Here is a 26642-nt window from a genome sequence, read left to right on the forward strand (position 1 = left end):
GCATGTTCTCCCCGTGTCCGTGTGGGTTTCCTCCGGGTGCTCCGGTTTCCCCCACAGTCCAAAGACATGCAGGTTAGGTTAACTGGTGACTCTAAATTGACCGTAGGTGTGAATGTGAGCATGAATGGTTGTCTGTGTCTATGTGTCAGCCCTGTGATGACCTGGCGACTTGTCCAGGGTGTACCCTGCCTTTCGCCCGTAGTCAGCTGGGATAGGCTCCAGCTTGCCTGCGACCCTGTAGAAGGATAAAGCGGCTAGAGATAATGAGATGAGATGAGATGTGGTTTGGCATTGTCATGTTGGAAAATGCAAGGTCTTCCCTGAAAGAGACGTCGTCTGGATGGGAGCATATGTTGCTCTAGAGCCTGGATATACCTTTCAGCATTGATGGTGTCTTTCCATTTCCAGATGTGTAAGCTGCCCATGCCACACGCACTAATGCAACCCCATACCATCAGAGATGCAGGCTTCTGAAATGAGCACTGATAACAACTTGGGTCGTCCTTCTCCTCTTTAGTCCGAATGACACGGCGTCCCTGAATTCCATAAAGAACTTCAAATTTTGATTCGTCTGACCACAGAACAGTTTTCCACTTTGCCACAGTCCATTTTAAATGAGCCTTGGCCCAGAGAAGACGTCTGCGCTTCCGGATCATGTTTAGATACGGCTGCTTCTTTGAACTATAGAGTTTTAGCTGGCAACGGCGGATGGCACGGTGAATTGTGTTCACAGATAATGTTCTCTGGAAATATTCCTGAGCCCATTTTGTGATTTCTAATACAGAAGCATGCCTGTATGTGATGCAGTGCCATCTAATGGCCCGAAGATCACGGGCACCCAGTATGGTTTTTCGGCCTTGACCCTTACGCAGAGATTCTTCCAGATTCTCTGAATCTTTTGATGATATTATGCACTGTAGATGATGATATGTTCAATCTCTTTGCAATTTTACACTGTCGAACTCCTTTCTGATATTGCTCCACTATTTGTCGGCGCAGAATTAGGGGGATTGGTGATCCTCTTCCCATCTTTACTTCTGAGAGCTGCTGCCACTCCAAGATGCTCTTTTTATACCCAGTCATGTTAATGACCTATTGTCAATTGACCTAATAAGTTGCAATTTGGTCCTCCAGCTGTTCCTTTTTGTACCTTTAACTTTTCCAGCCTCTTATTGCCCCTGTCCCAACTTTTTTGAGATGTGTTGCTGTCATGAAATTTCAAATGAGCCAATATTTGTCATGAAATTTCAAAATGTCTCACTTTTGACATTTGATATGTTGTCTATGTTCTATTGTGAATACAATATCAGTTTTTGAGATTTGTAAATTATTGCATTCTGTTTTTATTTACAATTTGTACTTTATCCCAACATTTTTGGAATCGGGGTTGTATTTATTGAGGAAAATGATCCAATATTACATATCTGTGAGTGGCAAAAGTATGTGAACCTTTGCTTTCAGTATCTGGTGTGACCCCCTTGTGCAGCAATAACTGCAACTAAATGTTTCCGGTAACTGTTGATCAGTCCTGCACACCAGCTTGGAGGAATTTTAGCCCATTCCTCCATACAGAACAGCTTCAACTCTGGGATGTTGGTGGGTTTCCTCACATGAATTGCTCGCTTCAGGTCCTTCCACAACATTTCGATTGGATTAAGGTCAGGACTTTGACTTGGCCATTCCAAAACATTAACTTTATTCTTCTTTAATCATTCTTTGGTGGAATGACTTGTGTGCTTAGGGTCGTTGTCTTGCTGCATGACCCACCTTCTCTTGAGATTCAGTTCATGGAAGGATGTCCTGACATTTTCCTTTAGAATTCACTGGTATAATTCAGAATTCATTGTTCCATCAATGATGGCAAGTCGTCCTGGCCCAGATGCAGCAAAACAGGCCCAAACTATGATACTACCACCACCATGTTTCACAGATGGGATAAGGTTCTTATGCTGGAATGCAGTGTTTTCCTTTCTCCAAACATAACGTTTCTCATTTAAACCAAAAAGTTCTATTTTGGTCTCATCCTTCCATAAAACATTTTTCCAATAGCCTTCTGGCTTGTCCACATGATCTTTAGCAAACTGCAGATGAGCAGCAATGTTCTTTTTGGAGAGCAGTGGCTTTCTCCTTGCAACCCTGCCATACACACCATTGTTGTTCAGTGTTCTCCTGATGGTGCACTCATGAACATTAGCATTAGCCAATGTGAGAGAGGCCTTCAGTTGCTTAGATGTTACCTTGGGGTCCTTTCTGACCTCACCAACTATTACACGCCTTGCTCTTGGAGTGATCTTTGTTGGTCGACCACTCCTGGGGAGGGTAACAATGGCCTTGAATTTCCTCCATTTGTACACAATCTGTCTGACTGTGGATTGGTGGAGTCCAAACTCTTTAGAAATGGTTTTGTAACCTTTTCCAGCCTGATGAGCATCAACAATGCTTTTTTGAGGTCCTCAGAAATCTCCTTTGTTCGTACCATGATACACTTCCACAAACGTGTTGTGAAGATCAGACTTTGATAGATCCCTGTTCTTTAAATAAAACAGGGTGCCCACTCACACCTGATTGTCATCCCATTGATTGAAAACACCTGACTCTAATTTCACCTTCAAATTAACTGCTAATCCTAGAGGTTCACATACTTTTGCCACTCACAGATATGTAATATTGATTCCTCAATGAATAAATGACCAAGTGTAATATGTTTGTCTCATTTGTTTAACTGGGTTCTCTTTATATACTTTTAGGACTTGTGTGAAAATCTGATGATGTTTTAGGTCATATTTATGCAGAAATATAGAAAATTCTAATCAGTTCACAAACTTTCAAGCACCACTGTAAATACTGTATATAAGGGGTTTTTATACATTCAAATACTAAGCATTGTGTTACCATTTAAGGACAATGGCATTAACATATTTGTGTTGGAAACAATATTGCAACCTTTTCATTGCTACCTGAAGTTAGCTCACTAAGAAAACCAACAATATGATAATATCCTGTTAGACCAGGATGATAGTAAGAATATAATGAGAGAGAGTGGATCAAGGAATACAAATGCGATAGTAGTAGTGATAGCAATAATACAAAAATACTGTAATGGTACCAGTATGATATGTAGGGCAGCAAGTTGGTATATCAGAGAAACGTGCAAAATAGAGACGTGCTGGTGCAGTAGCTATATCAGAAGATCTTATATGTGGAAAAACAGCAGCATGATAAGTTAAACAACAGTAACAAAAGAACTTGGTAATTGATCAGTGCCGAGTTTCCCAAAAGCATCGTAGCAAAAAAGATCATCATTAAATGGTTGAGTGAGCAGCACAATGAACACTCTCTCCTAGTTAAGATGCTCTTAGCATTAAGAGGCTTTTGGGAAACCCACCACAGAAGTACAAAGGGAAACGTGCAATGCCGTGTGTTTTTCAATGCATAATTCATTAACAGTTACAGTTTTTAGATACAGACAGAAGCAGCACTACATACACACAGTTCAGTGGTGTCCCTTTCCACCCTGTGGTGCAGGTTAATGCAATAGTAACCTGTAATATTCTGCCTCATGAGTTTATTCCTGAGCTCTCGGCTTTTTTGCTTTTTTTTTTTCAGCACCATGGCCAGATCCAACATGAACAAACAATGACCATATGCCACAGGATATCTGCTCTTCATCCATCATTTCAGCGCTGCTTACCTTTTCCGCTGGATGAGGGAGAGTTTTACAGCAACAGACCTGACAAAGCTGTGCGCTTTTACTCCTTCCAGTTCTTCTTTTAAATCTACTCTGGAATAGAAGTGGAGTTCCTCAATTAGGATGATTTCCCACTACAGACCGGTATGTATGCTGTTACAACAATGTACAGTACTGTGTAAAAGTCTTAGGTACATGCAAAGAAATGCTGTAGAGCAAAGATATCTTCAAAAATAATGAAATTAAATGTTTACACATTTTTAAAAAATACTATAAAAAGCAGTAAACAGTTATAAATGAAACAAAGTCAGTATTTGGTGTGACAATCCTTTGGTTTAAAGAAGTAGTCTCAGGTACAATGAGTGCAGTTTGATAAGGAAATGAGCTGTAGGTTTTACTGAGCATCTTGCAGAACCAGCCACAGTTCTTCTGGACACTTTTTCTATCGCACTTGCTTCTTAATTTTGCAGCAAAACCCAGCAGCCTTCATTATGTTTTTGTCTGAAAAGTGTCTCTTATGTAATATACTGATATAGAAACATTTTTTGGAGCATTTAATCTTGTGATTGAAAACTAATGTTTGGAGAACTCAAGTGTTTTTGTTTGATTTGATAATAATAATAATGTAGAAGTCATAAAAATAATTAAAAAAACCCCACAAAACTATCACAAAGTCTGTACTAAATCAAAGGTAGTTTGTACTTTCCTCACCATGCTTCATTAGAGACATGCTTGAGTGTGTGTTTCTGTGAAGTGCACAACAAACAAGAACAAAAGGAGTTAGCATGCCAGATCTCCAAGAAAGTTCAGCTGCTCTTTGAGTTTATAAAAGACTCATAGTCATCCTTCACCTCTGAATTCCAATTCCCTCTGCAGCCCATTAAAGTTCCTGCTGGGATGACACAGAAGTTATCATCCACCTCACCTTGACACACAGGGACGTCACGATAATGTTTCATATGTAAAAGAAATCAAAGGGGTAAACTGCACACTGGGATTTAATTGACGTAACGAGTATGATTACTGCTCAGTTTGCGTGCTTGTTTCCTTCTGGGCTTTCCACTGTTGCAACATTAATTTAACCATGAAGTCAAAGTAAATTATCTGGAAACCTTAAGAGGGTTTTTTTTTTTTTATCCTTCTGGGAGTGTTTTTTTTTTTTTTAAGCCTGCTTCTTTATAAGAAAGTGGAGTTTTCTGAAATGGCTGGCAAGTAAAGCATCTTTTTTGTCCTGGTGTGTTTGATGGTTGTCCACATTATGTTAAAAAGCTTGCGGCATAAACAATATCGTAGTTAGCTAAGAAAACCAGCAAGATAAGATACACTGCTACTGTCAGTATGATCATAAGAATATAACATGTGAAAGGGTAGATGAATAAATATAAATACTACAGTAGTGCTCTTGTTTACATGGCTTGTTTTTCTCCTGGTTAAATAGTCTGAGGCAGCACAAAGGCCTGAAAACCCAGGGTGTTCCCTCAAACAGCTATGTACAATATATATGTCAAAAGTCAAAGGAAATTTCATTGACATCTCAGCTATTTAACGGTTATTCTATGAAATCGAGTCATACATGAGCTGCTAGCTGATGAGATGCATAATGCCGAGTCGACTGTAAGCCATGTACGATGGTATTGAGTGGAATAACTGTTTTATTTTATCTACATTCACTGGATTTTGAGAAACGGAGCATTTTTAATTTTATTTTTTGCAAATTCAATAAATAAAAACTTAATAAAAAACATCCAACAAAATAATTTCTGCTTAGAATGTAAACAAACTGGCAAAAAGACAGTAACAATTTGTGAAAAATGCTATAATAATAATTCCTGAAAAGTAAAAAAATATACATTCTTACATTCAAATACTTTAATTCCTTTTTTTTCTTTCTTTTTTGTATTTTTGGGGGTTTTGTTTTCGAATACAGTTTTTATTTCATCCTCAGTTGGTTCAGCAACATGCTCTGCCATTTTGTTTTTCTCTACTCATGGTATATGATCTGATAGCCTAGTAGTAGAGTAGCCAATCAGAGTGCGCGATTGTTCATATCCAGTGACTGTGGATAGAATAAATACACATATGCAACAGTGGCAGCTGCTGGTTTTTAAAACAGGGGAAGCCCATTTTATGCATTCATCGTAAAACCTGTAGGCCGGATATCAAAGCATAGAAAAGTGTGCCCCATTAGCATAGTGAACTAGACAACCCTACCTAGTGGCAGAAAGTATTTTTGCTTGTACATTTCATGTTATAGTCTGGCTTGCCAGACTAGTGCCTCATATCCTTAATCAAAAATATCAAACATCCAAAAATCACTGGCTATTCAACGAAGAGCCTTGAACATCATACCCTGATATGCAACACAGTCTTTAACACAACACCCAGCTGTGCAACACGTCCTTGAACATCTTCTGCAACACAGTCTGGAAATTCATAACCAGGTAGGCTATGCAACACACAGAACCTTGAATATCATACCCAGGTATAACCTATAACACAGAGCCCACCATTCTCTTAACATTACTGAACAATATACACACTTCAGATTCATGAACATGAACACTATTTATACACAAATTCTGCCCTCTGCTCCTTTTCCAGAAAATGGTCTGTGACCCTGTCATACCAGCTGGTTGTGCTTTCCAGAGACTTCACCAATTTCTGTTAGCAGCTAGCACTGCAGATCCCAATAAGGCTCAAGCTAGCCTACAACCAGATTGAACTACAAATGAAATAAACGAGTGAATTCACGAATGATCAAACTGATAGAATGGATGAAAGTTAACGGAGCACAACGAGTAATATTTACATTTATTTACAGAGTAATGTACAGAGACATCAATGAGAAGAAACGTTTATATGAAAAGAAATTCGGACAGCACTTTGGCACACGACTACACTTTCTCGACATCCGCTAGGGACTGACTGATCATACTTCTGTGTTCCTCGCCGAAGTACCGCCCTCCTCATGTCTTTCAAACACTACCTCCAATAATCCTTTATCAGCCCGGCTTCTTGTCCCTCCCACTGTCTCGTTTAGTCCCAGAGAAGCCCGGCTTCCCTGGAAGTGATGATTTTGTTGATTTTAACCAATAACAACTAGCCAAAATTGGCTGTTCAGAGCCGTCTCGTAGACTGCAACGGATACCCGGCTGCCAGTCAGTGTTGCCAGACACTGCTGACGTTTTCCATCCCAAAATATGTTCAAAACCCGCCAAAATGCACTTAAAACCGCCCAATCTGGCAACACTGCTGCCAGTCCATAGAGCCCATTGAAATAAGAAAGGTTACAGCCTGGCAGCAAAGTTGATTCTTGTTACGAACTGCAAGTTCGTCAGACATCACTCAAATAAGTTACAGGATAGTTATGAACATAAATACAATCTTGGGCATATATTATGTTATGCAAGTTATTGTTTTAATGAGAATTCAATGTTGTAGACGCCGCAGTTTGGGGAGAGAATTTTAGGGGAAGCTCGGCTTCCCTTGTTGTCTCTGAGAAATCGCCCCTGATATGTAATGAGATGAGATGACATGGCTCCTGTTTAACAATGTACATAATGTCACAGTCCGGTCCAGTCCATCCATGCCTTAGATTGTGGGACTTCCATGCCAGCTCCAGGCCGAATCCAGGACAGGAATTCAGTCCTGCCTTGCTGAAGCCTTTTCCTGAAGCAGCACTCCCACACCTGCTACCACTCCTCTCCCATCAGCCAGGGCTTTTTAAGAACTGTTTGGAGCTACTCCATTTGCCAGACTGTCTCTTGTAGACTTTCCTCGCCTTGCTACAGCTCATTGGTATTGTGTCTTCTTGATTCCCCCTGCCTGAATTTTTCCTTGTTTTTTGTTAAGTTTTTCTGTCCAGTTTTTGCCTACCTGTTCTTTTGAATTGTGTCTTTTGCTACCTCTGCCTGGATTTCCCTTGTCCCTGTGTTCATCAGTTTTTGTGAAGATTTTTCTGTCCTGTTTTTTGTCCCTGATCGTGTCTACCTGCTCCTCTGTGTTTTTGACCTCCTGGCCTGTTTTTTGACTACCGATTTTTGCCTAAGCCCTACTGTACCTTTGCCTTTCTGCCATCTACTTCATTAAAGAAGTTTTCTCTTTACACTGCCTGTTTTCTGAGTTTGCTCTTGGGTCCTCACTTCACCTCAGCTCGCCACTCGTGACAGCACAGTCTGGCCAACATGGACCCAGCAGATTTCGCCCAGCTAAGAGCAGCGGTGCAGAAACAGGGAGCTCTCCTTAGGACCCACCAACAGGACATCCAACAGGTGAATCAAAACTGTGTTGCCATCTGACACTCTCAATCTTCTTGCCACTCAGCTACAACAGCTTCAAGTAACATCTGCTCCTACACAACCCCCTCCACCTACTCCAGCTCCTGCTCCAGCCCTCTTCAGAGAGCTGAGACTTCCCGCCCCACAGCCATACGATGGAGAACCAGGTACCTGCAGATCATTTTTATCTCAATGCTCGCTAACCCTTGAGCTTCAACCACTTGCCTTCCCTACAGAGTGTTCCTGAGTGGCCTACACCATCACTCTCCTCACTAGCAAAGCTAGGGAGTGGGAAACAGCTATGTGGGATGCCAATGCACCATGCTGTGCCAGCTTCAAGGATTTCACAGAGGAGATGAGGCGAACTTTTGATCACTGTCTGTCTGGCAGAGAGGCAGCAAGAGAAATCATGGGGCTGTGGCAGGGTGCCCGGTCCGCTTTTGACTATGCAATTGAGTTTTGTACTTTGGTGGCATCTTGTGGCTGGAATGAGTGCCTTGTTTGATGCATTATTGAATGGGCTGTCAGACTCCATCAAGGATGAGCTGGTCTCATGAGAACTGCCACCTGATCTCCCCGGTCTCATGGACCTCACCAGTTGTATTGACTCCCGGATCAGAGAGCAGGTGAAAGAGAGAACTCAGACTAGTCTTGCTCAGCCTTCCATTCCTTCTGCTGAGCCAATGCAGGTAGACCAAGTCCACATCTCACCTGAGGAATGACAGTGCCATCGGGATATGAGGGCATGTTTTTATTGTGGACAGCTGGGGCATTTCTGTCAATCTTGCCCTTTAAAAGGAAGAGCCCACCAGTGAGTTTAGGGGCCCTGGTGGGCAATGTCCAGAATCAGCCCCCTACTGATCGATCGCTACTCCCAGTGGTCATTATCCATGGCAATCAGCCCCATGACCTCCAGGCACTCATTGATTCAGGGGCTGACAGAAACCTGATCTGCTCGACCACCGCCAAGCACCTGGGGATTCCACTACTGGCTCTGAACCCGTCCCTCACTGTCCTGACCCTTAATGGTACCGGTCTGACCACCATCACCCATAGAACAGCCCTGGTCACCTTAAGAATTTCTGGCAACCACTCTGAATCCATCCAGTTTTTTGTCATGAGTAATCCCCATGTGCCCATAGTTCTTGGTCTGCCCTGGCTAACTCTACATAACCCCCATATCAACTGGACTAACACCATTTTAGGATGGAGTCAATTCTGTTTATCATCATGCCTGAGATCTGCCCTCCCCCACACTGAGCTGCTCCAGCCCACCATTGGTGAATATCCTGACCTCTCTAACGTGCCTCCCGAGTATAATGACTTAAAACCTGTGTTCAGCAAGTCTCAAGCTGTTTCCCTTCCTCCCCATAGGCCCTATGACTGTGGAATTGACCTTCTCCCTGGGACTGCACCACCTAAGGGGAGACTTTACTCTCTCTCTCCTTCTGAAAGGCAAGCCATGGATAAATGCATCACTGAGTCCTTAGCAGCTGGAATTATTCGTCCCTCCTCTTCTCCTGCAGGGGCAGGATTCTTTTTTTGTGGAGAAGGACAAATCCTTGCGCCCTTACATTGATTACCGTGGGCTAAATGGCATCACCATCAAGAATCGTTACCCCCTACCTCTCATGTCTACGGCATTTGAGTTACTCCAGGGAGCCCAGATTTTCACCAAGCTAGACCTGTGTAATGCTTACCACCTCATGAGGTTCAGGGAAGGGGACGAATGGAAGATGGCATTTAACACCCCCACAGGCCACTACGAATATCTCGTGGTTCCGTTCGGCCTGACTAATGCTCCTGTGGTTTTCCAGGCCCTCGTTAATGATGTCCTGAGGGACTACCTTAATGTTTTCGTTTATCTGGACGATATATTGATTGATTTTTTTCCTGCTCCCTTGATGAACACTGCATCCACGTCAGGCAGGTCCTTCAGGGACTCCTGGAAAATAAACTCTTTGTTAAGGCCGAGAAATGTGAGTTCCATAGAAGTTCTGTCTCCTTTCTGGGTTTCATTATCTCCCCCACACAGATTCAGATGTACCCCCTGAAACTCAAGGCAGTTGCTGACTGGCCCACCCCATCCTCTCATTGAGAACTCCAGCGGTTTCTTGGGTTTGTGAATTTCTACAGGTGATACATCAGGAACTTTAGTATGGTGGTTGGGCCCCTCATGGCTCTAACTTCCACCAAGGTCCCTTTCAGCTGGGAGGAAGGGGTCGAGAAGGCGTTCTCCGAGCTCAAACGAAGGTTCACGTCAGCACCTATACTCACCATTCCAGATCCGTCCCGGCAGTTTGTGGTTGAGGCCAATGCTTTGGAGTCAGGGGTGGGGGCCATATTGTCCCAAAGATCAGCTAGTGACAACAAACTTCATCCTTGCTTCTTCTCTCGTCAGCTTTCCCCCTTTGAGAGAAACTATGACGTTGGCAATAGGGAACTGTTGGCCATTAAACTGGCCTTGGAAGAATGGAGACATTGGTTGGAGGGGTCAGACCTTCCCTTCATCGTATTGACAGATCACCAGAACCTCGAATACCTCAGGACTGCCAAGCACCTCAATTCTCGTCAGGTCCAATGGTCTCTTCTTTTCTCGCTTCAAGTTCACACTTTCCTTCTGCCCAGGCTCTGAGAATGGTAAGCCCAATGCCTTGTCCAGAATGTTTTCTCCCCTCCAGGAGGAATCAACCTCCCCTGCGACCATTCTTCTTCCACGGTGCCTGGTGGGGGCCACTCTGTTAGAGGTGGAAACCCTGGTTCAGAAGGCCCATGAGCAGGACCCAGGGCCCAGTAATGCACCTCCTAACCATCTTTTTGTTCCTGTTTCTGTGCAGGCACAGGTTTTGCAGTGGGGTCATGGTTCCAGAATGGCGTGCCACCCAGGAGCAGCCCAGACTTGGGCACTCATCCGACAATGTTTTTGGTGGCCATCCATCAAGGAGGATGTCCAGGGGTTTGTGGCAGCTTGCGACATCTGCGCCAGGAACTATTCCCACTATTCCCCATCCAAGAAAGTCACCATGCCCTCTGCCCAGATGTTTGTGTGTCGCTGCAGGGGAACATGGGCATTGACCAGGAAAAAGCTCCTAAGTTCTGTCAAGATGTTTAAAGAGCAAGCCGACAAACACTGCTCGGCAGCTCCCATCTATCGGGTGGGGCAGCGGGTAATGCTCTCCACTTGCCACTTGCCCCTCAAGACAGTCTCCCACAAATTAGCTCCCAGGTTCATAGGACCTTCCCCATCTCCAAGGTAATTAATCCCTGCTCTGTAAGACTGTCTGTCTCTGCCTGTAACCATGTGCCGTATTCACCCAACTTTCCATGTCTATCAAGTCAAACCCCTTGTCTCCAGTTCCCTGTCCCCACCCTCCAAACCCCCTCCTCTTCCCAGGTTCATAGATGGTGGTGAGGTCTTCACTGTCAGGAAGTTGCTGAAGATACAACGCCGAGGCAGAGGACTCCAGTACCTGGTTGATTGGGAGGGGTATGGTCCTGAGGAGAGGAGCTGGGTTCCTGCCAGGTTCATCATGGATCCTACCCTCATCACAGACTTTGCCAACAACTCCCTGAGGCACTTTCTAAGGCGCCTGGAGGCGCCCATTGAAGGGGGGGGGGGTACTGTCACAGTCCGGTCCAGTCCATCCATGCCTTAGATTGTGGGACTTCCATGCCAGATCCAGGACAGGAATTCAGTCCTGCCTTGCTGAAGGCCATTTCCTGAAGCGGCACTCCCACACCTGCTACCACACCTCTCCCATCAGCCAGGGCTTTTTAAGAACTGTTTGGAGCTACTGCACTTGCCAGACTGTCTCTTGTAGACTTTCCTTGCCTTGCTACAGTTCATTGGTATTGTGTCTTCTTGATTCCCCCTGCCTGACTTTTTCCTTGTTTTTTTTGTCAAGTTTTTCTGTCCAGTTTTTGTCCCTGTTTTTGCCTGCCTGTTCTTTTGAATTGTGTCTTTTGCTACCTCTGCCTGGATTTCCCTTGTCCCTGTGTTCATCAGTTTCTGTGAAGATTTTTCTGTCCTGTTTTTTGTCTCTGACCGTGTCTACCTGCTCCTCTGTGTTTTTGACCTCCTGGCCTGTTTTTTGACTACCGATTTTTGCCTAAGCCCTACTGTACCTTTGCCTTTCTGCCATCTACTTCATTAAAGAAGTTTTCTTTTTACACTGCCTGTTTTCTGAGTCTGCTCTTGAGTCCTCACTTCACCTTAGCTCGCCACTCGTGACACATAAGGCACGCAGAATCCACATTTATAAATAAAGTGTGTGTGTGTGTGTGTGTGTGTGTGTGTGTGTGTGTGTTACCAGACACCTTTACCCACACTATCCTGTTACTTATGGAGCTGCATGATAGTTATGCCATGCAGCTCCATGTCATTGTGTCTCTATAGGAGCCAGGGTTTTCATGGCTGGTTTTAGGTGCAGGACTAGAAGTGGCAGGAAGAATGAGGGGGATAATGTGTGTCTGTGCACTGATTTCTGCATGGATCAGGTAATCAGGTTAGGTATAGACTGTAGAAATGTACAATAAATTGGGATGAACTGTATAAACTGTGGGTGGCATGGTGGTTAGCACTGTCGCCTCACAGCAAGAAGGTTCTGGGTTCGGGCCCAGTGGCTGACGGGGGCCTTTCTGTGTGGAGTTTGCATGTTCTCCCCATGTCTGCATGGGTTTCCTCTGGGTGCTCTGGTTTACCCCAAAGACATGCAGGTTAGGCTAATTGGTGGCTCTAAATTGACCGTAGTTGTGAATGTGAGTATGAATGGTTGTTTGTCTCTATGTGTCAGCCCTGCGATGACCTGGTGACTTGTCCAGGGTGTACCCCACCAGCTTGCCTGCGACCCTGCACAGGATAAGCGGTTACAGATAATGGGTGGCTGTATCAACTGTTTATGATTGAACATATTTGATAAATCTATATCAGATTACCATAAAGTCTGAGAATATACAAATTGTGATATATCAAAATAGGCTCAATATTAAAATGCATTATGTGGAATTATAAATTATGAAATTACAGATAATTCATGCACTATGTTGAATTATGCATTATGGAATTATGTTGATCAATCCATTCAGGGTTGCCTGTGTGGATCTCCTTTTATGCTGCATTCTGTGTGTCCTACTTACCGAGCTTAGGAAGGTCCCAGAGGTATTTGTGTAATACTTGTTTAATTTGCAGATAAGGATTTTTGGAAGGTTTTCTATTCAAATTGACAATCTCGGTTGATTCATCATGCCTGACACGTAACGCATGATGTGTGAACTGTTTTATGATGCTGGTGCTGTGTGCTCTCCCTCCCCCTCTCCTTCAGCTCTCTCTCCCTCTTTCTTTCTCTCGCACATTCTCCCTCCCTCCTTCTAACCAGCCCCTCGTCATATGAGCACAGACAGATATCCTCACAAGGTCAGCTTTGAGCTAAAGGAGCTGAGACATTTCTTTGTCCTCCTCAGCAAGTGTGTATGAGCATCTGGTTTTTGTTTTGTTTTTTTGCACTGAGCCTGAGCAGTTATTAAAGGGATGTATTTGAGCTGTGCAAGTGCCAGGGAAATCCGATGCAGGCATGTCTCAGTGTACATGCATAACATGAACTTACCTGCTCTCTGCTCTCCACCTGCAGCAAGGATGTAACTGCCTACGGATAAGATACAACACCTCCTGAGCATCTCTCCTTTCCTTCTCCACCTGTCCTTCTGGTTCTAATCTCCTTCTCTTTCCTCTGCTACTTGTGCAGAGCCCAGGCTCCACCATGTCCCTGTCCTTCTGTGGCAGTGAGAACAACTCCGTCGCCTACAATGTGGATCGTGGCGTGCTCAACAATGGATGCTTTCTCGATGCCCTCACTGTGGTGCCCCATGTCTTCCTGCTCTTCATCACCTTCCCCATCCTCTTCATTGGTAAGTGTCTCAGACAAATGAGCACCAACCTTCTGGTGTAAATTTATTTTAGTGATGCAGGATATTTTTGCTGTATTGCCAAAGGCATGCCATAGACATTGTCACTAAAATTAAAACACATCAAGCTCTATGTGGGCCAAAGATAAAAATAAGTGTGAAAGTATTTTTGTAGAAATGTAACCTAGACAAGGCAGGAATGGACTTTAACTATGGAATTGATGGGACATAGGCTAAATGTATCACTGTGTGGGGATAAGTTACCATCTTGCCTTTTAACCACAGCATCGTGTCATAGTCTCATACTGATCTCATGTCTTAGAGTCACAAATAATCAGTATCGCTCTCAGATCTTCAGAGAACAATGCCACAGTCCAGCCAGACAAGGTTTTCCATGTCAAAGTATTACAAGATATCACCAGTAAATCAGCTCATTAACGAATAATTTATTTGGTGTGATTCAGATGAGATGGAATTGAGATGAGATGAGACAGGTAGCTCGTGAAGGATGGTAAAGCATAAGAAAAAGGTTTCAGTTACAAAGATGGGCAAAGTGGAGCTGTAGGTAATTAATTACTCTCTCTAGGATTAAACTCAACCCTTCACCTGGGAATGCCTCAGCCTTCCAATTACCATAACGTTATTGACAGGTAAGCCTTGGCAATAGACTGAAGCATTGGCGTACTATTCAAACATTACCAAGCTAGTCAGCAGCCAAAACAGCATGAGCAATAAAGCTTTATTCTTTGGGGGTATATTTGGATGTGATGAAACAAAATGACAGATGTTGTGCCCTTGTGGCTGAAGAAGCTGGTTGTTAATATGCTGGAAAGTCTGCGAATTGCAAAATACTACGCCAGTAGGGAATCAATGTCCTGTGTATTTATTCATAGGTTGGGGCAGCCAGAGCTCCAAGGTTCACATCCATCACAGTACATGGCTTCATTTCCCTGGACACAATCTGCGCTGGATCCTCACCTTCATCCTTCTGTTTGTGCTGGTGTGTGAAATCGCAGAGGGCATCGTCTCTGATGGGTGGGTTTTAACTCCTGAACTTTAGAAATTTAGCATCTGTGTGTCTAGCAAAAATCAGTTGAGCCCATTGAAAAATAATCTTGGCTGCTGTGCTCCTTCAAGCTAATCCCCATGTACCCACTCTAAATTTACTGAGTTAAAGTTCTTAAGCATCAATCACTGTTTTCACTCAAGTGTAGGAGATCATATTGAGAAACACCAATCCATGAGATTACACATTAGAATTAAAATGTTCATTCACTTTGAAGAAGAACAAGAGCTTCATTTATCACATGTACACTTAAGCACAGTGAAATTCCTCTTTCTCTCTTAACCCATCTGAAGCAGTGAACACACACACGCACATGATCAACGAGCGCACACATATACTCTGAGCAGTGGGCAGCTATGCTACAGCGCCCGAGGAGCAGTTGGGGGTGAGGTGCCTTGCTCAAGGGCCCTTCAACCCAAGGCCACTCCATGTTAACCTAACCACATGTCTTTGGACTGTGGGGGAAACCGGAGCACCCGGAGGAAACCGATGCAGACACGGGGAGAACATGCAAACTCCACACAGAAAGGCCCTCATCAGCCCCTGGGCTTGAACCCAGAACCTTCTTGCTGTGAGGCGACAGTGCTAACCATTACGTACACCACTGTGCAGTCTACGTGTCACTTTACGTGGACTGTCCACCATACAAATCCCTGTGAATTAGTGCTCACTATAGAAACTATAAAGAATAAGTGCATTGGCTTACTGTCAGAGCTGCTGCTTCTAGAAAACTGACACCTTCTAACCAATCAGAATCAAGAATTCAATGATGCTGTAGTATGAGCTGTTTAAACCCCTGTACTGTATGTCTCTCTATATCTCTTTTTCTCTGTCTGTCCCAGGTTTACACAGTCTCTTCATCTACATCTCTACATGCCTGCATCCCTGGCTTTCATGGCTGCTATCACTTCTATAATCTACTACCACAACATAGAGACCTCCAATTTTCCTAAGTTGCTGCTAGGTACATGCTTCACTGACATCATACATCACACAAACACAACGGGAGACAGCAAAATTGAAAAAAGAAAAAAAAAACACTATCCCCGGTTCTCTTTTTATACCTGGCTGCTGACTTGACCTTTTTGGACATGCGTAATGAGTTTCGAATTATTAACACGTTTGGCCAGGGTTCAGCAACAGAGCAAGCAATGACGTTTACTGCTGTAAACACCAAGGGATGATATGGTTAGAGAGTTATAAATGGCATTATAAATATCAATATGGTGTAATAATTTTCCTGTGAACAGCCCCTGAGTCCCGGGAGCTGTTGGGATGACAACCACAGCCACTAATAGATAGAGAGATAGATAGAAACATTTACCACATTAGAGCGCATTTACAGTGTAGCATCTCCAGTACACATGGGCACACTGGATAATTATTTTAATTAGATAACATAGACTACATTTGTAGTAAATGACGTTTTCCATTCTGTAATATCCTTTTACCTGTATACACATGAGCCAACCCTAAACAATTCTGGACCATCTACGTGCTATTTGTTATCTGTGTAAATCCCCTATAATCCATTTGAGTCAATATTGTATGTGCAACAGTTATCAGTGGTTATCATATCTGTACAATGTGTGCATAGTGCATGTTGGCCTATGTGTTTCAGATCATGAATATAATGCCATGAAATGTGTGTGATGTGGCCCACAGACAGAACATCTGGAAAGCTCTCATGGTGAATGCACAATGTGCGAGATAATAAATAGGTTCATAAACTCTGCTAGGTTATTATCCTCTCAGCATACGTCTAGTGTTATTTTCTAGTTATTTTCAAAGCTAACACTGTTTATACAAAAAGTCAGTAATGATTATTTATGGCTTAATCTGTTCGCAGCATTGCTTATTTATTGGAGCTTGGCATTTATCACTAAAACCATCAAGTTTGCCAAGTACACAGAGCATGGCATCGGTATGAGACAGTTGCGCTATTGTTTGACCGGCCTACTTGTCCTGCTCTACGGCCTGCTACTGACCGTGGAGATAAATGTCATACTTGGAAGGGTAAGTGGTATGCTATTTGTGTGTGCTTATAAAGAAGTTGTTGTGAGCAGTGATAGCGTGGTCATGATATTGAATGGGCTAAAAAAAGCTGATACCTATCAGTAAGCAGAGTCTTAAAGCACTGGGTCTTTTTGTATATAACACTGCATATACAGTGGTGCTTGAAAGTTTGTGAACCCTTTAGAATTTTCTATATTTCTGCATAAATATGACCTAAAACATCATCAGATTTTCACACAAGTCCTAAAAGTAGATAAAGAGAACCCAGTTAAACAAATGTACCTATATTATTTTCACTATTTCTGTTTCTTTTAAATACTTGATAACAATTTTTGGGGTTTTGTTTTCGAGTAGAGTTTTTATTTCGTCCTCAGTTGGTTCAGCAACATGCTCCGCCATTTTGTTTTTCTCTACTCACGGTATATGAGCTGATAGCCTACTAGTAGAGTAGCCAATCGGAGCATGTGATTGCTCATATCCAGTGAATGTGGATATAAGAAGAAGAATTATTTCGTGACTACAGTGAAGCTGATGGGAACTGTACACACTGTTCTGAATAAGATTAAAAAGTTCCTAAACTCATCAAGGGGTTCGAAAAATTCTGAAAAATGACTAACTTAAAGACAGAAATAAGCACTCCAATTTGTGTTTTTACTTTTTTGTGTGTGCGTGTTTATATGAATGTCTTTTATCTCTCCCCTGAGTATATTTCAAAGCCTAAGTTTATTCCAGTCAGATGGACACTGTCTGTGTTTACACTGAAATCTTGATCCTTACGCATCTGTGTCCTCTCTGAGTGCAGTCTAGCCTTTTGGCTTTTATCAACATCCTGTTAGTTTCTCCACATCAACTCACAGGATTCCCTGAAATTGTACCCCTTGATTGCTCATTGCACTGATCAGTAAAAACTTCCCCTTGAGGCTTTCCCCTAATAAAATCTTCTGGCATTGATGATGCATTCAAAGCTCTCTCATGAATCTCAGCATTGTGGATGTAATTATACAATTTGTCATCGTAAGTAATTACTGAGGTTATGCAGAAGATTAGAAAATAAATGTAGATGGTGTATCTGCTCTGGGCCAATATTGCTAGATTAGGTCAATGGCTTCCAGCTCATCAATAATTCAATAAATTTGCATAAAAGGCTTAATGTCATGAACTAAAGATGCCCAAATATGCCAAATTGCAGCTGCAAGCATGCTGCTGTGTAGTATTTAGGTGTTACTGGGGTTTTGATATGTAGGTATAGCATTACTTAGCTGCATTACAATAATAGTCAACGGAAAGTCCTCACAAGGAATGTGTTTATCTGTGAGTGTAATGGGTCATATCATGGCCAACCAGCCTAAACATAATTTACTGGCATAATTCAGGGAAAAGTAGGTCAATCAGAGAAATGTCCGCTGCTTGAAAATTGTATGATCTTTTGCCGGTGTATAACCTGTGATCCTTTGACTGCTGATAACTAAAATCAGCGATGCACCAGCAAAGCTGAGACAATGGAGACTTTTGATGATACATGTCTGCTATTTAATAGTATCATCTCTTTTATTTTCCTCTTCTGGTTTCTTTCATTTCTCTGTGCATCAGTCTTTTATATCAACAGTATTCCAGGTTTTTCGAGTAGCAGTGCAGGGAAAATAAACTAGCACCCTGATGATGTCATATGGTAGGAACAGCTGTACCTTGTTATATAATCTCTGACATGGTTTGGTTTGTTGATGGTATACATATTTAATAGACATTGTTTCTGCTGCCCTGAGACACTCTCACAAGCTATTTGTTTTCGTATCAAACACTGATATATATTAGAGTAGATTTGTGTGATTGCATAACTTGACATACAGTGGTGCTTGAAAGTTTGTGAACCCTTTAGAATTTTCTATATTTCTGCATAAATATGACCTAAAACATCATCAGATTTTCACGCAAGTCCCAAAAGTAGGTAAAGAGAACCCAGTTAAACAAATAAGACAAAAAATATTATACTTGGTCATTTATTTATTGAGGAAAATGATCCAATATTACATATCTGTGAGTGGCAAAAGTATGTGAACCTTTGCTTTCAGTATGTGGTGTGACCCCCTTGTGCAGCAATAACTGCAACTAAACGTTTCCGGTAACTGTTGATCGTCCGGTAAATGTTGTCTCATTTGTTTAACTGGGTTCTCTTTATCTACTTTTAGGACTTGTGTGAAAATCTGATGATGTTTTAGGTCATTTATGCAGAAATATAGAAAATTCTAAAGGGTTCACAAACTTTCAAGCACCACTTTATACTCACACTGTATTGTAATTCTTATTTAATAACTCGAGATCCTGTTTTTTTTTGTTTGTTTGTTTTTTCCTGCATGCCTTTTCTTATTGGCCCTGTGCTGCAGTCTGATGCTCTTTTTTGTCTCTGTGTGTACAGCGCTATATGTGTTTTGCACATCCCACTGAGGTGAAACCTCCTGAAGATCTGCAGGACCTGGGTGTGCGTTTTCTTCAGCCATTTGTCAATCTGCTGTCTAAGGGTACATACTGGTGGATGAACACTTTTATCACCTCCGCTCACAGGCGCCCCATTGACCTGAAGGTTATTGGCAAACTGCCCATTGCCATGAGGGCACTCACTAATTATCTGAAACTGCGCAAGGCCTTTGAAGCTCAGAAGGTACCACAACTGCTGCTGTATGTCTGTTTTTAATATTGAAAGTTTTTTTTTTTTTGGAGGGTTGAACTTGCACAAGGGCAAGTAGCTTATGCACGTCTTTGATAGTGGTCGTAGATGTCAGATGGTTTTAAGAGATCACATTATAAGCTACAAGCTGCATGCTTGAGTCATGATAGGAGGTTTTTATTTTCCACTTATGCTTCCTTCTGGTAGCTGGGAGAACAAGGATGTTCCACTGTGAATGCAGTGACATTTTGACCCTCAGTAGGGTGAAAGCACTCTGTCACTGTCTGTTCATGGGAATGAGGAAGGCTGTGTGTGTGTGTTAGATAATAAACTATTTTATTTATTTTATTTTCTATAAATAAATAAAATATTTTGTTTATTTATTTTTATCCATCCTAACCTTATTCAGTATCTACTATAAATTATTCAGTAATAACAATGAAATAAAATGTATTGTTCATACATACATAGTTTCTTATACAACCCCAGATCAGAAACATTTGGGACGGTATGTTGAAATTTGAAATTAAAACCAAAAACAATGATTTGTAAATAATCTTTGACCTGTATTGCACTCAAAACAGTACAACAGCACATTATTTGATGTTTTACTTTCATGAATTGTATTGTTTTTTGGGTTTTTTTTTGAATAAACATTCATTTCAATTTTGATTTTTGCAACACATTTCAAAAAAAGTTGGAACGGTAAAGCATTTATCACTTTGTAATGTTGCCATTCCTTCTCACAACACTTAAAAGATTTTTAGGGAGTGAAGACACCAAGTGATGAAGCGTTTCAGGTGTTGTTTTGTTTCATTCTTCCTGTAAACAGGTCTTAGGGTATACAACATTACATTCATCAAGGTTATATTTTTTGTTTCAAAATTTGCCACACATTCTCTGTTGGAGACACGCTCTTCTTCCACAGCCCTGCCTTTGTAATGTGTGCAGAATGTGGTTTTACATTGTCTTGTTGAAATATCCCTGGGAAAGATGTCGTCTTGAAGTCAGCATATGTTACTCCAAAACCTCAATATATATTTTCTGCATTAATGCTGCCATCACAGAAGTGTAAGTTACCTTTGCCAAGGGTACTGACATGTCTGTGAAGATTCTCATTCATCCAGGTCATGGTAAACTGTGGGTGGTCAAAGAGAGCAACTGGACTTCCTTGAAGATTCTTGAAGACGTTTCACCTCTCATCCGAAAGGCTTCTTCAGTTCTGTCTGACTGGTAGGGAGCATCAGGTATTTATCCTCTCATGGATGAAAAGCTCATCTAAGGTGTCATTGAGTCATCCTGTTGGTGTGGGTCAACTGGGGGCTGGTTGTGAACGGCCTCGAGAGTCGTTAGGATGATCAATGGATTGCCCGTTAGGGTGATCAATGGAATGCTGATTCTCTCTGTCCTCCTGTGAGTCACTGAAAACAGCTGGGTTTTGGTGTGCATTCAGTTGTCTGGGAAGTGTGCCAAGGACTGCATTGTAGGTGGCTGATAAATGATGTCTTAGACCCCCACCTCTGTTCAGTGACGGCTGTTCCAGGTTGACAAAAATGGCTTCTTTAACTCCTCATTAAAGGATCTCCAGAGAGGATTGTTAGTATGAGCGAGGAGTTAAAGAAGCCATTTTTGTCAACCTGGAACGGCCATCACTGAACAGAGGTGGGAGTCTAAGACATCATCTATCAGCCACCTACGGCTACGTTTACACTAGACCGTATCTGTCTCGTTTTCTTCGCGGATGCACTTTCCATTTACATTAAACCGCCTGGAAACGCCTGGAAACGGGAATCCGCCAGCGTCCACATATTCAATCCAGATCGTGTCAGCTCCGGTGCTGTGTAAACATTCAAAATACGCGGATACGCTGTGCTGAGCTCTAGCTGGCGTCTCATTGGACAACGTCACTGTGACATCCACCTTCCTGATTCACTGGCGTTGGTCATGTGACGCGACTGCTGAAAAACGGCGCGAACTTCCGCCTTGTATCACCTTTCATTAAAGAGTATAAAAGTATGAAAATACTGCAAATACTGATGCAAACACTGCCCATTGTGTAGTTATGATTGTCTTTAGGCTTGCCATCCTTCCACTTGCAAGTAGTAAGTGATATGCACTGGGATCTCACACACAGCGGCTCAGTCCCGAATCGTGGCTTGTGCACTTCACTTGCGCGCTGTGTGAGCTGCGCAGGGCCGGAGTGCGCACCCTCCAGAGGGCACTCGCTGTTCAGGGCGGAGTGATTTGGAGCGCAGGATGCCTGCGGAGCCGAGCGTATCCGTGTATTAGCGTTGCTGTGTGCACGGCTAACGGTTTTAGTGTAAACGCGAATCGTTTTAAGAACGTTAATCTGATGATCCGCTGATTCGACGTAATGTAAACGTAGCCTACAATGCAGTCCTTGGTACACTTCCCAGACACCAAAACCCAGCTGTTTTCAGTCACTACATTTACATGCACATAGAGAGAATCAAATTTCTGCCGTTGCTCGACTGAAATCGAAGTTCAAAATGCCATGTATACACCTTAATTCGGCTGAAATTGAACCGAACTTGATTTCTCGGAATCGAGCTACACGACCTAGATTATGCGATTTCTGCCGAGCTACTTTGTGCATGTATACCCTATCGAGCTAGTTGTCGAGCTACTTCCGGAAGTGACGAGTGACGAGACCACAAGCGGGAAACACAACAGCCTCGGTCGGCATGACAACGAATCATGACAACGGCATGAATCTTTTCTTTTTGTGGCATTGTTTGCACTGTTAAAATTTAGCTCACTTACTGTATCACCAAATACATCTGTACAGCTGTTGCATAGCTGTGAATTGTGTACATAAACAAGTTATTGTATTTGTGTGTGTGTGTATATATATATATATATATATATATGTCCAACATCTGAAGAATGTCAATAAAAACAAAACAATTGAACTTTTTGTGTGTTTATTAAGACATAAGTTAAATTGTAAGCAAAAAAAAAAATATTTTTTGTAAGCAAAAAATGGACTTTAGAAAAATATTATTGTGCAAAATAAGTTGTCTTACAAAACAGTGGTCTGCGCCGGACAGTTTGTAGCCATAGTCTGTTAGAGCAAGCCTAACAGCTTGAACACGGAACTGCTAGCGTTGCCAGATTGGGGGTTTTAAGTGCATTTTAGCGGATTTGAACGTGTTTTGGGCTGGAAAACGTCAGCAGTATCTGGCAACACTATAGCTCTTCTTCATGACGACAACCGAAAGTGTACCAACACGATGGGGCGTGTAGCGCCACGTGTGGCTCGGGTGCACAATGCACCTTGCACAATAGCCCGATTTCACTTGTGCATTTAGGATTGGATTTCTCTGGCACCCCTGCTGGGACCCTTTGCTCGATTACCAACAGCAGCTCGATTTGGACGTGCATGTAAACGTAGTCACTGACTCACAAGAGGACAGAGAGAATCAGCATTCCATTGATCACCCTAACGGGCAATCCATTGATCATCCTAACGACTCTCGAGGACGTTCACAACCAGCCCCCAGTTGACCCACACCAACAGGATGGCTCAATGACACCTTAGATGAGCTTTTCATCCATGAGAGGATAAATACCTGATGCTCCCTACCAGTCAGACAGAACTGAAGAAGCTTTTCAGATGAGAGGTGAAATGTCTTCAAGAATCTTCAAGCAAGTTTAGTTGCTCTCTTTTACCACCCACAGTCAAGGGTACTGACACAACCCCATACCATGACAGACCCTGGCTTTTGGACTTGTTCCTGGTAACAGTCTGGATGGTCCTTTTCATTTTTGGTCTGGAGCACATGGTGTCCATTTATTACAAGAAGACCTGTAATACTGATTTGACTGACTACAATACACATTTCCACTGTGTGATGGTCCATCCTGGATGCCTCCGAGCCCAGAGAAGTTGACGACATTTCCGGACACAGTTAACATAAGGCTTCCTTTTTGTACAGTAAAGTTTTAACTGGCATTTGTGGATGTAACCCTGTACTGTAGTGCTTGACAAAGGTTTGCCAAACTAATCCTAAGCCCATGTGATTATATCAGCTATAGAAGAATGACGGATCTTGATCCAGTGATGTCTGAGGCAGATCATGGGTGTTCAGCTTAGGCTTGCGCCCTTGTCCTTTATGCACTGAAATTCCCCCAGATTCATTGAATCATTTAATGATGATCTGCACCATAAACAATGAAATATCCAAATCTATTCTTATCTTTCTTTGAGTAACATTGTTTTTAAACATTTCAATCATTTTCTCACACATTTCTTGACAAACTGGAAATCTTCGATCCATCTTTGCTTCTCAAAGATTAGGCCATTCCTGGATACTGCTTTTATACCAAATCATGATTATAATCACCTGTTGACATCACCTGTTTCAAATCACATGATTATTTATATGTTATACCTTATTACTAGCCCAAAATTGCCCCGGTACCAACTTTTCTGGAATGTGTTGCAGACCAGGCGGCACGGTGGTGTAGTAGTTAGTGCTGTCGCCTCACAGCAAGAAGGTCTGGGTTCGAGCCCCAGGGCCGGCGAGGGCCTTTCTGTGTGGAGTTTGCATGTTCTCCCCGTGTCCACGTGGGTTTCCTCCGGGTGCTCCGGTTTCCCCCACAGTCCAAAGACATGCAGGTTAGGTTAACTGGTGACTCTAAATTGACCGTAGGTGTGAATGTGAGTGTGAATGGTTGTCTGTGTCTATGTGTCAGCCCTGTGATGACCTGGTGACTTGTCCAGGGTGTACCCCACCTTTCGCCCATAGTCAGCTGGGATAGGTTCCAGCTTGCCTGCGACCCTGTAGAAGGATAAAGCGGCTAGAGATAATGAGATGAGATGAGAGGTGTTGCAGACCTGAAAGTCAGGAATGGATGTATACTAACAAATGAAATGAAGTTGACCAGACAAATCATGAAATATCTTGGTTCATAAAGTCTGCAATGAAATCTAAGTCAAGAAATTTATATTCTTGTATATTTAGAAATCACTGTTTTTTGTTTTTTTAATTTATACTTTCCATCCCATCCCAACTTTTCTGTTTTGAAGATGCATATAAACAATGCATAAAACTGGTAAATAAAACATTGAGAGCACTAATAAATTATGCTAGAGAATGTATAAAACAGCGGGACGATTATAGATATTTTAAAATATTTTTGTGGAGCATTGTCTTTGTAGAAGCAGTGAAACTTGCTTATTTGTGTGCATCAGCACAACAATGTTTCTGTATATTTGTCAAACAATATATTGATAAAGGAAATTGAAAATATAAAACTAAAGAAATGTCATAACGTGGGCGGCATGGTGGTGTAGTGGTTAGCGCTGTCACCTCACAGCAAGAAGGTCCGGGTTCGAGCCCCGTGGCCGGCGAGGGCCTTTCTGTGTGGAGTTTGCATGTTCTCCCCGTGTCCGCGTGGGTTTCCTCCGGGTGCTCCGGTTTCCCCCACAGTCCAAAGACATGCAGGTTAGGTTAACTGGTGACTCTAAATTGACCATAGGTGTGAATGTGAGTGTGAATGGTTGTCTGTGTCTATGGCTACGTTTACATTACGTCGAATCAGCGGATCATCAGATTAACGTTCTTAAAACGATTCGCGTTTACACTAAAACCGTTAGCCGTGCACACAGCAACACCAATACACGGATACGCTCGGCTCTGCAGGCATCCTGCGCTCCAAATCACTCCGCCCTGAACAGCGAGTGCCCTCTGGAGGGTGCGCACTCCGGCCCTGCGCAGCTCACACAGCACGCGAGTGAAGTGCACAAGCCACGATTCGGGACTGAGCCGCTGTGTGTGTGATCCCAGCGCATATCACTTACTACTTGCAAGTGGAAGGATGGCAAGCCTAAAGACAATCATAACTACACAATGGGCAGTGTTTGCATCAGTATTTGCAGTATTTTCATACTTTTATACTCTTTAATGAAAGGTGATACAAGGCGGAAGTCCGCGCCGTTTTTCAGCAGTCGCGTCACATGACCAAGGCCAGCGAATCAGGAAGGTGGATGTCACAGTGACGTTGTCCAATGAGGACGCCAGCTAGAGCTCAGCACAGCGTATTCGCGTATCTCAATGTTTACACAGCACCGGACCAGATACGATCTAGATTGAATATGTGGACGCTGGCGGATTCCTGTTTCCCGGCTTTTCCAGGTGGTTTAATGTAAACGGACAGTGCATCCGCGAAGAAAACGAGACAGATACGGTCTAATGTAAACGTAGCCTATGTGTCAGACCTGACGACTTGTCCAGGGTGTACCCCGCCTTTCGCCCGTAGTCAGCTGGGATAGGCTCCAGCTTGCCTGCGACCCTGTAGAACAGGATAAAGCGGCTAGAGATAATGAGATGAGATGAGAAATGTCATAACATAATTCAACCGAATCATTAATTTATTTGTAGAGATTCATTTTAATGTGACTTTTATTAAAAATCAACAATGATAAATAGAATAATAGTGTTTTTAATAGAATAATTAGACCATTATTCTGAATTACAATACCACACTGTAATTTTGTATGAGAAAGAAGCGAAGTAAGGGTTAAATTATATAATTTATTATTAATGCATAGTAAAAAATTTTCTGTGCAATGAACAGCTTTCAGACACAAAAAAGTAATTTGATCCACACACACACGCGCGCACACACACACACACTGGCCACTATATTAGGAACTTGTTCTTGATTCTAAGATTCCTGTTCTTGGCTGCAGGAGTGGAACCCAATGTGCTCTTCTGCTGTTGCATGCTGAGATGCTTTTCTGCTCACCATGGTTGCAAAGAGTTGCTATGAGCTACTATATCCTTCCTGGCAGCTCGAACCAATCTGGCCATTTCCCTCTGACCTCTCTTATCAATGAGGCGTTTCCACCCACAGAACTGTCACTCACTCTGTGTGTTTTTCCTTTTTTTCACACCATTCTGTGTAAACTCTAGAGACTGTGTATGAAAACCCCAGGAGATCAGCAGTTTCTGAAATACTCAAACCAGTCCATCTGGCACCAACACCCATGCCACAGTGAAAGTC

The 26642-nt window shown here is 42.7% G+C and overlaps 1 protein-coding gene across 1 annotated transcript in view; it reads left to right on the plus strand.

The window, feature by feature from the left end:
• Nucleotides 1-3811: 3811 nt before the first annotated feature.
• Nucleotides 3812-26642, plus strand: part of abcc8 (ATP-binding cassette, sub-family C (CFTR/MRP), member 8) — a 118789-nt gene continuing 95958 nt past the window's right edge. Inside the window, exons 1-6 of the mRNA XM_060915055.1 lie at nucleotides 3812-3832; nucleotides 13707-13869; nucleotides 14760-14901; nucleotides 15775-15896; nucleotides 16782-16948; nucleotides 19362-19604. Coding sequence (XP_060771038.1) covers nucleotides 3812-3832; nucleotides 13707-13869; nucleotides 14760-14901; nucleotides 15775-15896; nucleotides 16782-16948; nucleotides 19362-19604 — 858 coding nt within the window. The remainder of the gene's footprint in view (nucleotides 3833-13706; nucleotides 13870-14759; nucleotides 14902-15774; nucleotides 15897-16781; nucleotides 16949-19361; nucleotides 19605-26642) is intronic.

Source organism: Neoarius graeffei, chromosome 2, assembly GCF_027579695.1.
Source record: "Neoarius graeffei isolate fNeoGra1 chromosome 2, fNeoGra1.pri, whole genome shotgun sequence".
In the NCBI taxonomy this organism is placed as follows: Eukaryota; Metazoa; Chordata; class Actinopteri; order Siluriformes; family Ariidae; genus Neoarius; species Neoarius graeffei.